This window comes from Macaca fascicularis, chromosome 15 (assembly GCF_037993035.2).
Source record: "Macaca fascicularis isolate 582-1 chromosome 15, T2T-MFA8v1.1".
Taxonomy (NCBI): Eukaryota; Metazoa; Chordata; class Mammalia; order Primates; family Cercopithecidae; genus Macaca; species Macaca fascicularis.
This window is the reverse complement of record NC_088389.1, coordinates 107,581,849-107,596,107: the sequence shown is the minus strand read 5'-3', so window position 1 is coordinate 107,596,107 and position 14,259 is coordinate 107,581,849. Positions and strand designations below refer to the sequence as shown.

At 45.0% G+C, this 14,259-nt stretch overlaps 1 protein-coding gene across 17 annotated transcripts in view; it reads left to right on the top strand.

The window, feature by feature from the left end:
* Positions 1-1,156: 1,156 nt before the first annotated feature.
* Positions 1,157-14,259, top strand: part of PRUNE2 (prune homolog 2 with BCH domain) — a 293,852-nt gene continuing 280,749 nt past the window's right edge. For all 17 annotated transcript variants that reach the window (XM_074017698.1, XM_074017695.1, XM_074017696.1 and 14 more), the window contains exon 1: positions 1,157-1,340. In XM_074017698.1, coding sequence (XP_073873799.1) covers positions 1,305-1,340 — 36 coding nt within the window. In that variant the 5' untranslated portion in view covers positions 1,157-1,304. The remainder of the gene's footprint in view (positions 1,341-14,259) is intronic.

The window sequence follows — 14,259 nt, the reverse complement described above, 5'->3', positions numbered from 1 at the left end:
TGTGATTTTACTGTACAGTCAGGGTTGAGGCTGTTTCTCTAGGACAGCTGAAGCTGGGGGCTGGGACAAGGGCTGGAAGGGTCTTACAGGTGGTGTGCAAAAGCCCAGAGGTCAGAGAAAGCCTGATGGAGTGTGTTTGGGGACCGTACAAAGCTACATACAACAAAACTCCATGGTTTAAAATAAGGTATGTAGATATAAGTTCAATTGTTCATTGTAGTACTTCTCAAACTTTAACAAGCATAGAAATCATCTGAGGATCTCATAGAAACACAGATTCTGATTTGGCAAGTAGGAGCAGGGAACTGAGGTTCTGCATTTCCATAAGCTCAGCGATGCTGATGTTGCTGGTCTGCAGACTGCACCTCACCTTAGCAAGGTTCTACTGCCCCAGCTTTCCCTGAGGGTACATGTCAGTGGATGGGAACTGCAGAAGGATGTATCTACGCATTAGTCCCAGGGCTGACATAAGGGCACCTCGTTTGGGTGAACTGCGGATGCCCATTGCTGTGTGGGCATGTTTTCATGGTAGGGAGGAAAGACGCAGCCTCGCCCAACCTCCTAGCCTGCTCTTCTGATTATTATCCATCAAGGTCGTACTGCTTTTAGCTCAGCAGTAACCCCCACTCTTTCCCTCCCCGTCCCTCCCACGCCAATCTAGCTGAGTGCCTCCCCGGCCAGTCCTGCCGACCAGCTCATTAAGTGACCGCCGGAGAGCTCCGTAACGCGCCAGCCAGCCAGTGAGGCTCTGGGCTAGGCGGGGGCTCTCCTGGGACCCGTCTCCCTCTTCCCACCTTCCCCCGCTGACCGCGGCGGTGCCTGCGGCAGAGCCTCCCTCTGCAGCAGCCCCTTGCACTTGGCTCGCACTTCTGGGCGCTGTCCATGGTTGCAGCAGTTTTCGGCGCTCCACGTCAGGAGGCCGCAGCAGGGCCCTGCGATTGGCGGAGGAGCCCCTCGCCATACCCCTGCACCTCCGCCCACGCGCCCCGGCCCCGGAGGCGCGTGCCAGAGAGCGTGCCCGGCGCGCCCCGGGGCTCCCGGGCGGCACACCCACTTTCCTTATTAGGGCAGAGTCGAGTGCCCAGAGCCGGCGGCCGGGCGAGGGGTGGGGCGGGGAGCCCGGGGGCCAGACGGCCGAGGGCGCAAGCACAGCCTCAGCCGCAGCCGCCTCCGAGCGGCAGGAGGGAGCAGTCGGTCGCTGCGCCCCGGCGGGCCACTTTCCCGGGACCCCGCTCCTCTTCCTTGTGCCGAGATTTTCCACTGCGCCCCTCCTAGTACCCGGGTTCCAAACCCCTAGCCACGACATGGAAGAATTTTTGCAACGCGCCAAATCTAAACTGGTAAGTTGAGTGAGCAAGGCTGTGTGTGCGCGCGCGTATGCTGATGGAAAGGTGGAGAGGAAAAGGTGTTGCAGCACAGGAGGAAGAAGCAACTTTGCCACGGAGTTGTCAGGGTGTGCGGGCTGTCTCCTGGAAGAAATCTCTGGAACTCTGGCTCTTAAAGCTGGCAATCTGTCTCCAGAATCCTCCCCCGCAACCAGACGAGGTGCAGAGCTGAAGGAGGTTGTGGCCTGGCTGAAGTTGGGTCGCTTCTGTCCAGCTTCGGTCCCTAAATCGGCAGTTTGCTCCTGAAAGCTAAGGGAAAAATGGGTGTGGTCTTCCTTGAGATAAAGAGCCCAGCCTTCTGCAGATGCATTGCGTGTAAGTGTAAAAGAAAAACAAAGACTCTTAGGACTGTACTTCAGCTGGAGGTGACAAAAGTGAGGAAGTCAGAGTGCTGGGTAGGAAGGACATGTGTGGTACTGGAGAATCCACAGGATAGAGCTTGCTCCACTGCAGGAGTTAGGGACATTCTAGTGTGTCTTGTGTCTGGTTAATTCCTGTTCACATCTGTAAACTGGGGCAGAGGCAGAAGGGGAAACTCTAACTGTTGGTGTTCTGGGCTTTACCAGACCATCATTCTCCCGGGAGCAGACCTGTGTGTTAGCCCATGTTTACCGTATCACTGTCCAAACAGCGAATGGGCAACTCCACTGTGTATGTTAACAGTTGCTACACATTCTGGAACAACAGACTCTAGCAGTTTCTTAATTCCAAACTGTTTTGGCTCTCCAGCACAGCAGTAATAAATATAATGGAAATGTTTCTGTTTTGGCAGAAAAAAAAAGAAAAGCCTGTACTCATTTAGAAGCAATATCTTTAATGAACTGTAAAAGCACTTTTTACAGGCCTGGCATAGAAAGAAATGCATAATTTATGATGCCTTTAACCTTTAAGCCTTCATAGAAGCCAAAATACAAAGTCTGCATTAAGGTAATGTTTTAATCACAAGGCAGGATATTTGCAGGGTTCTTACTGTAACTCATTTACCCTAACACAACAAAGGGAGTACAGGAAGGGAGGGCCCAAAGTTGCCTGAACCACCATTCGGAGTGCAGACAGAAGTGTGATCCTTACAATGGTCTAACTGTAAGTATCTTGAAAAAGACCATTAAAGTTGATAAGTGCTTATATAAGAACTTTCTACCTGAAAGCTCCCAGAGAGTTGAACGTTTGTGGAGATTTCAGAGTTGAGGAAGTTTGTGATCATTTCTGTGTTGTTTATTGACCGTTTTCTTTACTAGAGCACATGGATGAAAATACTAATTTCGGAAACTCAACTACGTATTTGGCATTTCTGATAGTATACATGTTCTGTTCTTTACCTAGTAATGAAGGAGAAATGTTCAAAAATGAAAGACAATTTTGGCAACTGTGCGTGTGTGTGTGTATGAAAATGGTAATCAATGACAAATGCAGAGTTCTGGGCTGTATCTGTTTTTCACTCCCGTAACATTTCTTTATCAGTATTTTCGCAATAAACATTTGACTGTGGGGTCTGATATGAGCAAGAGGTTTCTCTCAATTCTGAGGAGCAGTTGCTGGAATGGAAATTTCCCTATTTCCGAGTAATCAGTTGAAAGTAATCTGTAATTTATTTACCGAGTCCCTTCATTAGATGAGCAATTGCTCTACATCATTAGAAAGTTTCATGTCTTAGCCAGAACAATTACTGCTTATTTTATTTTTTCTTGGAATAAGCTTCTTGCTAGAAATCATGATTAACCTTTCACATCCAGCCACAGCAAAGGAGTTTTGGTCACTTTTAGTGTCATATTTCTCCTGATAAGTTATATTTTCTAGGTAATAAGATTTTTACTTAATATATAACACTCAAATATAGTAGTAGATAACATTCTCCTTTAGAGGATAGATAACCTTTTTCTTGGAGAAAAAAAATTAAGTCAATGTCATTCACTTGTGGGAAATTTATTTATAATAAAATGGTAAGATTTGGCCGGGTGTGGTGGCTCACACCTGTAATCCCAGCACTTTGGGAGGCCGAGGCGGGTGGATCACCTGAGGTAAGGAGTTCGAGGCCAGCCTGGCCAACATGGCGAAACCTCGTCTCTACTAAAAATACAAATATTAGCTGGGCATGGTGGCGCGTGCCTGTAATCCCAGCTACTAGGGGTGCAGAGGCAGGAGAATCGCTTGAACCTGGGAGGCAGAGGTTGAAGTGAGTCGACATTGTACCACTTCATTTCAGCCTGGACAACAGAGCGAGACTCGGTCTCAAAAATAAAATAAAATAAAATAAAATAGTAAGATTTTTTAAAATTCAGCCAATCCTTTGGAAAACATTTTAAGGTGAAGAAATTTACCATGCTGATTTTGACTTAAGCCTTATTAGACCAGAATTAGAATTTAGGAGTTATGTTTTTAATGTTTTTCTTTAGAAGTTTAGCTATATGATACCTAAAAAAAAAAAAAGCCTAATTGCTAGGTTTTTTTCCTATTTGACTTAATTGCTTTGATATTCTGTAGGCATTATATATATTTTTTAATGGTTTGAAATAGTTAATGACTCTTCCAAAGTCCTAACATAACCTCATCATCATTGGGGCTAGCTAATTCCAATAGGCAAAACGAACTTTAAATTGCAAAATGGAATTGCTGTTAGCCGTGGATATAATCTCCAATAATCAAAATGTTGGAAAAATTATCTTTTTTTCTGACTTGGAACATTTATTATTCATCTGTCATTGTAAGGAGAGAGGAAGCTCTGCTATTCTAGGCCAGACCCTTGGTTGAACGGAAGTCTTTGAAGGAAAAGGATATTTTGAATTTTGGTCAGGTAGTTTGGAGCTGATTTCCGTTGAATTGGGAGCTCACTCTCAATTCTATTTTTCATCCCGGTCTAGTCCTGCTAGTCTTTAAACTGAGGCAGATTCATTGACATAATCCCATCCTCATTTTCCCTAACTCACCCTTTCTAATACCTTTCCTTCCCTCCTGAGAATACTCAGTATTTATCAGAAATGGCAAAAGTAAACTCCAGGTGTGGCCTCAGAGGGATCCCTCCTCCTGGGGCTCCAGTGCTTCTCATGTGGGCCTGATTTCTGCCTGGTTAGGACAGGCTGGGGGCTGGAGCATATTTGTGAAAAACTTGGTTGGAGGTGGGGCACAGCTAGGGAGGTAGTTACTTCTTCCAAGCAGTCTCCGGAAGTGCTCCCTTCTAGACAAACAAGGAATGACACATATGGAATTGACATGAGGATTGTTAAAACATTAATAACAGTAGGATAAGCAATCTGAGAGCAAGCCCCCCAAGCTTGAGATGGTAATCAAAGAGTGGTGCTTCCTAGTTGAAATCACTTCCTTGATGTGAGAATCCAGCCATATTTTTGGTTTGGATACTTACTACTAGAGCTAGAAATGAGAATGCAAACGTATTTTCTTTTTTCTCCTGCCCATTCAGAGTTGCAGAAATCAAATCCTATAGTTCCAGATCAGTCCTTAGGTTTTAGCCATGCTTTCTATTCTTAGTTACATCATTTCTATGGTAAGAGAAGTTGAAGGAGTGTAGGGAATGAGGGCTCCCCGCTCTATGGTGTGATTTGGGAAATGTCCCTCAACTTCACAGTGATCAGCTCAGGAAAGTATTCAGGACAAGGACAGTCTCATGGCAGTAAATGGTCCACGTTCCCATGAAGTTTGGGCAGAAAATGAATTACATGAGGAATCACCTGGGGATGGGTAGAGAGTTCTGTGGCTCTGGCTGGCAGGAAGCCAGGGTCCCCACACTGGGCCCCTGCTGCCGAGCCTCCCTCACTGCCCAGACACCCCGAGCTGATGCAAGTCAAGCAGCTGTTAACGGGTAGAGATCACTGCAGCCCACATGCCCTATGATGTAGGTCATGAGCCAGTCTTGGGTTGGGGGGGAGGTGGGGATGTTGTCAGCTGTCACCAGCAGGATACAGGGCACATCAGTGTCCCAGGAATGCTGTTTTCAACAAGAAGGTGGAGAGAGTCACTACTGCAGTCCAGCAGATGCATCTGCTACTTCAGCAGCGACAGCTGCGGACGAAGGGCTCACTTCTGCAGTAGGTATTAGTTGATATGTGGACTTCTACAGAAGAAAAATTCTGGGTGACTTGAATGTCAGCTCATAGTCTGTGATATGTGGCATAGGGACAAGAAAGCACATTCAAAACTCTAAATGAACAACTGCATTAGAGTGGTTATAGGAGATGGGGTTTTATAAAAGAAAGAAAAAGACTGCAGCATGTCTGCAGAATAATCAACTTGATTGGAAATTGAAGGAATATATTCTTCCTGATTTCCTCTTGCATAGGAAGAAGGTTGTGCATGTCAATAAAAAGGATATTTAAAGTAAATGCTTCACGCCTTTTAAAGAGCCACTGTGGCAAGGACTAGTAATGATGAAGAAGCTGGCAGAGCTGTTTCATTTCAAGAGCTGAGCTCATTCTGGTCAGAGACCATGGGATCAGCTTCTGCCCCATTGCAAACCAGGGCAGGTGCTCTTGAGACCATGCCTCTTGCCAAAGCATTTATGAGCAGGAAACTCAGGAATCCAAAGCACTTCCATGAATGTGATACCCCTCGCTTATGGGCTGATGAGAAATGAACCCTTGATTGCTTTGGTCCTGGAGTTAGCTTCATTTCTTACTGCCAGATCGTTCAGACAAACAGCTGCGGATTGTCCCAGTCCTGGGACCTTCGGAGAAGAACCACACTTTTTTAGTGTAAACAGATCTTTGAGTGGATCAATCTGTCTCACAGGAAGAGAGGTGCTCCCTGTGATTCAGACAGCACCTTGGGCCTTGGAGGACATGGGATCAGGTGAGCAAGGTCACCCTTTAGACAGTGGTTTGGGGACTATTTTGTCAACTAAGTAAACCGCTGATGGCTTTGGTATAACCTGTTTGTTTTGATGTAACATGTATTTGGACAGATATTAACATAATTGTGAGTTTGGTGAACTGGTCTGGGGAACTTCTGTAAGCAATGGCTTGGTGATGGAGGTATTATTCCTCCAGGGAGGGGGTAGAGGGAACCTATCCCTCCGTGAATGTTACCTGAGCAGTGAGAAAAATGAGGAAAGAATACTTGGGTCTGGATAAAGGCTGCAAAAGAGGAAAAAACATCAGGGGACAAGAGAGATGGCATGCAATGTTAGTTATTGATTTTTCTTGAACCTTGGGGATTATGGGAGAGTCCTGGAGTTTGAAGTCTTCTTTGAAAGGAAACTGGGGAGGGCTGATGTATTCGGGAGGCAGCATTCCTATGCAGGGTGATATGAATAGTGCCCTCTGAGTTTGTGTAGTATACAACCTGCATGTAGTCATTCATGGCTACCCTTTCAGGGGTCTTAAAGTAGCCCACTCACAATCTCTAGGATTGTCCCAGATCCATTTCTTTCTGAGCCCTGTGGCTTTGGACTTTGGTTTCCAGGGGAAACTTTCTTCTTGGTAGCTCTTATGAGACTAATTGGGCTGTAGATCACCCTGGAAAATCAGACCCATGAAGTTTGGGTTAGAATAATCATGCTGATAAACACAGCTTTGGTTTCTTAATCTGAAAAATAGAATAATGATGCCTACTTTGCATGTTTGTTGCAAAGCCAAAATGATGTACCCATTGCCCTTAGCACAGAGCTTGGAACAATGGTGGGTCTTTCCACTTGCCTCCAAGCCCTTCCTCTTCTGTACTTCCTTATCTTAGTGAATGGCATTGTTATTCATCAGTTTCTCCAGCTGAAAACTTCCTTTTCCTTCATCACTTCCCTAACCCACCCTATCCTTAAGTCACCCAGATGACTACAATGGCTGGCAAACTGCTTTCACCCTGCTTCCAGGGAGATCATTTTGAAAGCATCTTTCACACCTTTCCTAACCCTGCCTTTAAAAAAAAAAAAAGAAGAAGAAGAAAAAAAAAAAAAAAGAACCAGTCTCCTCATCACTTTCCATTGTTTTTAGGAGAATGGACACACTATTAGCATGACCTGATCTGCTATCCAGCTTCTTTCTGGCTTTTCCTCCTGCTCTCCTTTGCTTAAATAACTCCTGCCTCTTAGGTTAGATGAAGAGAAGACTGCTGAATGAGCCGCCTCCCCTACTCCTTGAGTCTAAGTCAGGCTTTTTGGTAATTTTTTAGATCACTTATTTCCGCTTGTCATTGTATCTCTATTGGGCATGTTTGTTCAATTAATGCCAATTTGGTGAGAGTAGGAACCCAGTCTGTGTCATTTTGCTCACCATTGTATCTCCAGGTTCTTGTGCAGTACCTGGTGCTCAAAGAGTGTTTTTAGAATTAATAAACCCAAAAGGCAAGAGTCCCGCACAAAGCATGGCACATTGTAGTGGCTCGATAAAAATAAATAAACGGAGGGCCAGGTCTAGATTTTTGGAGGTCTGAATCTGAAGAAGGGCTTGTGCCAGCAGGCAGGAAGCCATATTGGTTTGCTAGAAGAAGGTGAAGGACACTAAAGTCAAGGAGCACCATATTGTACTTCACACACAGTAAGTACTTAATACAAAATGTTATGACAAAATAAAAATCTAATTTTTATGCATGACTGCTTGGAATCTGTAAATATTGGTTGAACTAAAGCATGAATGGAGAGAGACAGAGGAGAGGAATGGGGCACTGAAAGCCTCTGCAAAACTGCACTGGGTAGATCAGCCGACAGTGGAACCATTGGAACCATAGGTTCTCCTCCATGTGGCTCAAAGACTAGAAGTGGGCTCCCCCAAGGCCAACCACTGTATCAAGTCAGCCCAGCCTATTCTCTTGCTGCCCCTTGACCAGTGCTAATATCATGAAGAGAGATTGGCAGCGAAGCTGTTCAGAGTCCTTGAGAGAAAAGATTAGGCATTCCAGACTGCCTGTCCAGCCCTGGCACTGCAGACCTCATGTGTGGGGTAAACACATGCCTGATCCTGAGTCAGACCTCTCATCCAGCCAGTGGGACTGTTTGTGGTCAAGCATGATCACAGTCTTCCACTTCATCTAACTCTCCTGGATGTGACCAGACTTTCCCAGGTATTTGTTTTAGCGTGTAATGCCAGAGTCTTTTTGAACTGATGATGTCTAGGAAAATTGCATATCTTTGGCTCCATGCGTTTGATATTTCTTGCTTTGGCTTCCAGGAAGCTTAAAGCTATGTTGGTGCTTCATTTTCTTAGCCTAGGATTTCTGAACTAAGTTTTTTTTTTTTTTTTTTTTTTTTTAATTGTTATTACTTAGTTTTAATCTCATTATATAGTTGTTTTATTTTTTTTTTACTTTAATGTATATGCACTTTTATTATAAGTGGGTTATCCTTTTGGTTACCGGCGAGAATAAATAAATACATCTTATTTTTTTTTTTTGAAACGGAGTCTTGCTCTGTCACCCAGGCTGGAGTGCAGTGGCCGGATCTCAGCTCACTGCAAGCTCCTCCTCTCGGGTTCACGCCATTCTCCTGCCTCAGCCTCCTGAGTAGCTGGGACTACAGGCACCCGCCACTTTGCCCGGCTAGTTTTTTGTATTTTTTAGTAGAGGCGAGGTTTCACCGTGTTAGCCAGGATGGTCTCGATCTCCTGACCTCGTGACCCGCCCATCTCGGCCTCCCAAAGTGCTGGGATTACAGGCTTGAGCCACCGTGCCCGGCCAATACATCTTATAATAATATATATGATCTTGAGTATATTTTGGTGACCAGTCTGGCCTAGTTCAGGGTTCATCTACTCAAATTTGAGAATTAGCTTTTTTTTAGTAATAGAGAATATAGTGTAGGACTTCAGAATAAGTAGCTGAAAGGAAACATCAACACAGTCCAAAGATTGTCTGTGTTCTCATCCTTGATGATTGCTGACCTCCCTGGGAGCAGCAATAGCCACATATTCTTACATCTGAGCCCATAAACTGGGAACTGTGAGCCAGCCCCTGGCATAGGCAGCCTGCCCTAAATCAGATCCTGGGAGGCGTTCCTAGAGTATGAGTTGTGGATTTAGGAGACCCTTAGAAAGACTTTTGTCTGCCTTCCCACTTCTTGCCCCCTAAAGGCATTACAGTGGGGTGGCTAATCATGTGGAACCAGTGCCTAATTTCAAATCCTAACCCCGCCACTTTTACTTGCTAGTCGCACAATCTTAGTTTCTTAGCCTCCCCGAGTCTCAGTTTCGTTATCTGTAAATGAGAACAGTAGTAGCACTGGCCTCACAGGGCTGCTGCATGTGTGTATGGCCTGAGATGAGGACACGATCTCCATCCACAGTAATAAAAACATGAAAAGGCCACTAGCGGACAAGAGCCAGGACGTCCTATTTACATTTCACAGAAACAGGAACAATTCTTAGCTCTCTTGCAGTTCAGTTAGAATTTGTGGAATATCTGTCGTAGCTCTATGAGATATTTTTAAAATTTCATTTCACTCCCACAATGATCTTGTAAGGTGGGTACTAATCTCCTTTTGTGGTTGCCGAAACTGAGGCTCAGTGAGGTTAAGAGGTTTGCCCAGGCTGGGCGTGGTGGCTCACGCCTGTAATCCCACCACTTTGGGAGGCCAAGGTGGGTGGATTGCCTGAGGTCAGGAGTTTGAGACCAGTCTAGCCAACATGGTGAAACCCCATCTCTACTGAAAATATAATAAAATTAGCCTGGTGTGGTGTCATGCGCCTGTAATCCCAGCTACTCGGGAGGCTGAGGCAGGGCAATTGCTTGAACCAGGGAGGTAGAGCTTGCAGTGAGCTGAGATTGCTCCACTGCACTCCGGCCTGGGCAACAGAGCATGACTCCATCTCAAAAAAAAACAAAAAACAAAAAACCTAGAAGTTTGCCCAAGGTTGCACAGCCATAAAGAGTAGAGCTGGAGTTTGCTTCCAGATCACCTAACTTCAATTCTAGGACCTCCTTCCTCATACCATAGGCATCTCTTCCTGCAAGATCTCCTGGAACATTTCATTCTCCTTAAATTAAAAATGAACAGCTTGATAGGTTTATAGGAGGGCTGAGTGATAAGTTAGTGAAATTGCACATATATTGTTCATGTTGACCCAAGAGAGTTTCATTCTTCTGTGTTGCTTGTTTTATATTAAAATCCTTTGGACAGCAGAATATCAACCAATGTTACTGAAATCCTGCTATGAGAAAAACATGGTGTTAGGCCATCTGTGATTTGATTGAATAAGTTGTGAGATTGTTCTCACTGCATGCCCATTTGAAAGAAAATTAACTGATAAACGATTTGGAGGAGAGAGTGTGTGACTAGCTTTCAGAGTAATTAGAAATACTGTGGGCATTTGGTGAACTGTTAAGAACAAGAACGCATTTTTAAAAGAGTTTAAATGCCTCTTATTTGCCACCAAGTTTATTAGCACAACTTTTGGTTTCACAGTGTCTTCACTGTTGCCACTCTCTTGTTGGTGGCCTTAAATATCACTTTGATGGACTGTCCGACATTAGGGGGTCTAGCCAGGAGAAGATCCAGGGTTAGAACACAGCTCTCGGTTGTGTCAAGTCCACTTTGGCTCTCCAGTCTGCTGGTTTAGCAGCACCCCAGAAAACTGTGGATTATGCTGAAGATACACATAGAAGTGAAGGAAAAGGGGAAGAAAGGAAAGAAGGAAGGTGGAGGCAGAATTGGCAGGGAGATAGGAGAAAAGAAAGGCATGAAGAGATTCAAGAAGGAAGCAAGTCTGAATATCCTTCCACTATTCAGGACAGGATGCGTTGTAAGTGCAACAGTTCTTATGTCCACGGTCACTTCCCTGGCACGTCAGCCAACCCAAAGTCACCCCAAAACTGGGACTTGGGCAAAGGCAACTAAAATTGATTATTGAAAACCTATCATCAGTTAGTTCTTTTCTCACAGGAAAATTCCTTAAGTGTGATCTCTGAGGCTATTCGTGAGATGATACTTGTAAATCATTCACAGAAATGCTGGGAGCACAGCAAAACACATGAATGCTAGCTACCGTCATTGAGGTTATTATTTAATATGCACTTTGACACAGTGTTCACCAACGTGGTTTTCTCAGAAGGGGATGATGGAAAGGGAGGTGTCTGCCAGAAGCTGTAATAGATGATAACTTACAATGGGGAAACTGCACAAACAAAACCAAAATCAAACAGGACCTATAAGAAGCAGATCCAATGCCGGGCACAGTGGTTCATGCCTGTAATCCCAGCACTTTGGGAGGCAGAGGTGGGTGGATCACAAGGTCAGGAGTTCAAGATCAGCATAACCAACGTGGTGAAACCCTGTCTCTACTGAAAAACACAAAAATCACCCGGGTGTGGTGGTGCACACCTGTAGTCCCAGCTACTCAGGAGGCTGAGGCAGGAGAATCTCTTGAACCCAGGAGGCAGAGGTTGCAGTGAGCCGAGATTGTGCCCCTGCACCCCAGCCTGGGCTACAGAGCGGGACTCTGTCTCAAAAAAAAAAAAAAAAAGAAGAAGCAGACCCAGGCCCCCAGTAGGTGTCATTCCATTTGGTGTCAGGTAAATAATCCTAAATACCTGCACAGCCCCTGGCAGACATAACATCATTGACATAAAGTACATATCTGATGCTCATAGTAATGACCCTAAAGAATCAGGGGGAAAAGATCATTTAAACTTAGTGTCCTGTTTAAGAAGAAAGGTGTGGTGCATAAGCGATTTCAGAAAAATCTCCCACTCACATAATTAACATAGAAAACAACAGAAAAGAAGTTGTGGCTTGCAGGGTAGGCTTTGGTTGTCTGACAAGCCTCTTGCATAGGAGACCTTGTTCTTGAGTGAAGCCAGATACGTGAAACGTCACGGCTTATAACAAGTGATCATGAGTCAGGATGGAAGGTGATGGTGCAGAAATGTGAGTCTGATGTGGGGAGGCATAAATAGGCCTCAGCACGTACAAGATGTGAGCAGCCTGGCTCCCCACTCCCATGCTCAGTGGATAACTAAATCTGGTTCTTGACTCCAGAGGAGGCACAGCAGTGACCACAGAGGTATAAAATAAGGTCTCTGAGACAAGCCCATGAGGGACCAGAAGACTGCTGATGGCCTTGCAGTTCTTTGAAAGGTTCTTATGGAAGAGTTTCCACCCATGGAAATTATTTCTTCCCCTCAGTTGAAAAAACAGGACTTTTAGGACGAGTGACTTTTTATTCCTCTCTTAAGGAAGCCCATTCATTCATTAAGGTCCTTTTTATTGTTGTTGTTGTTGTTGAGATGGAGTCTTGCTCTGTTGTTAGGCTGGAGTGCAGTGGTGCACAATCTCTGCTCACTGCTGTAACCTCCACCTCCCTGGTTCAAGCGATTCTCCTGCCTCAACCTCCAGAGTAGCTGGGATTACAGGCACGCGCCATCACACCCAGCTAATTTGTGTGTGTGTGTGTCTTTAGTAGAGACAGAGTTTCACCATGTTGGCCAGGCTGATCTCGAACTCCTGACCTCAGGTGATCCACCCACCTCAGCCTCCCAAAGTGTTGGGATTACTAGCGTGAGCCACCGTACCCGGCTGGTCATTTTTTTTTTCTTTTTTTTTCCTGCAGAAAATTAATGAAAGGGTAAAGAGAAATGTGCATGCTGGCTTCCTCCTCTCCAGCAAGAGCAGAGGCAGAAGCTCATCCTGGAGGTAGAAGCATTTTGATCCTCTCTGCATTCCTCAGACACATTTTCTGTAGCAGTCAGTGGTGCTGGCCAGACCAGCACAAGTGGCTCTGAGAAGATAGAAATGCCACAGCATGTGGACAGATCAGCTGCTCCCTGCCACGGGTATGTCTGAGAGGACAGGACACGTGCCTGGCAGTTCCCTGAGAAGGCAGTGTCCCTGGGACCCTCCCCAGGGAGACAGGAAGGGGTAAATCCCTTTCTGTCCCCCATTCTTTATTCTTTACAGTTAAATATTTCCCTTGGCCCTTAGTAAGCTGGTTTGGTTTTCATGCAACACCTCCTGGTCAAACTATGGGGTATGATTCTCTCATCCTTCATTGGCTACAATATAAAGAGACTTCCGGAGCTACTTCCTGTTGGAGGACTGGGTTCTTGCAAGGAAAGGCGGGCAGTCTTCTAACCGATTCTTGTGGATTAATTTACAACTTTGATTCAGATTTTGTTCTATCTTTTGAGTGTTTACCAAGATCATTGAGAGAACTCGTTTTTTCTCTTTAGATGGTGGGCAAATTGCAAGCTTAGTCTTAGAAAATGTGTATAGGACACAGAAGATAAACAAGAGGGAGACCTTTCATTCCCTAGGTGAATCTTTCTTCTATTATTTAATTATGAATCTGCTTTGCAAGACCCTGAAATAAAGCCATCCATGAAGCAAAGCAGTTGTCACGGCCCTGTGACTGATCATGTGCTTCCACTTGGCTGGTACCCCTGGACTGTGGCCCAAAGTGTCATTACTCTTGGCTCCAGTCTCCAGAAAACCCAGACATAAACTCACTGTGGTGGATGCAGATCAAAATGCCATCCCGGAGCTGGCTTTTAAAATGTTTTGAAAAATTCATTATCCCTCTAAGCCATTAGATCACTTTGAGCCTTATGGGGAACAAATGTATTTCTCACTTCTATGGAATTATTTCATGCCAGAATAGCCTCCTGACCAAGCACAACATCTCTGTACAAATCAATTCATACACAAAGGGTTTCATAGGCTGGCATTTATGTAGACGGCTCTGATGAAGCTCATAAACACTGAACCACACTTGTTACAATTGGCCCCTTTGTTGGACTTCTTCTCTCAGCAGGATTTATATTCAGCCACCCTGATCACCATGTCACCCTGGGTACACCCTGACCCGTCATTTCAGGGAGTGCTGTGGACAACAGCCATCAGGGTTGCCTGTGTTTAAGTACAGCCTTCTATGGTCATCATCTTTTATTTATGATTTCTTATTGTGTAACTGTGAGTTATTTTAACAATTATAGAATCACAGACCTT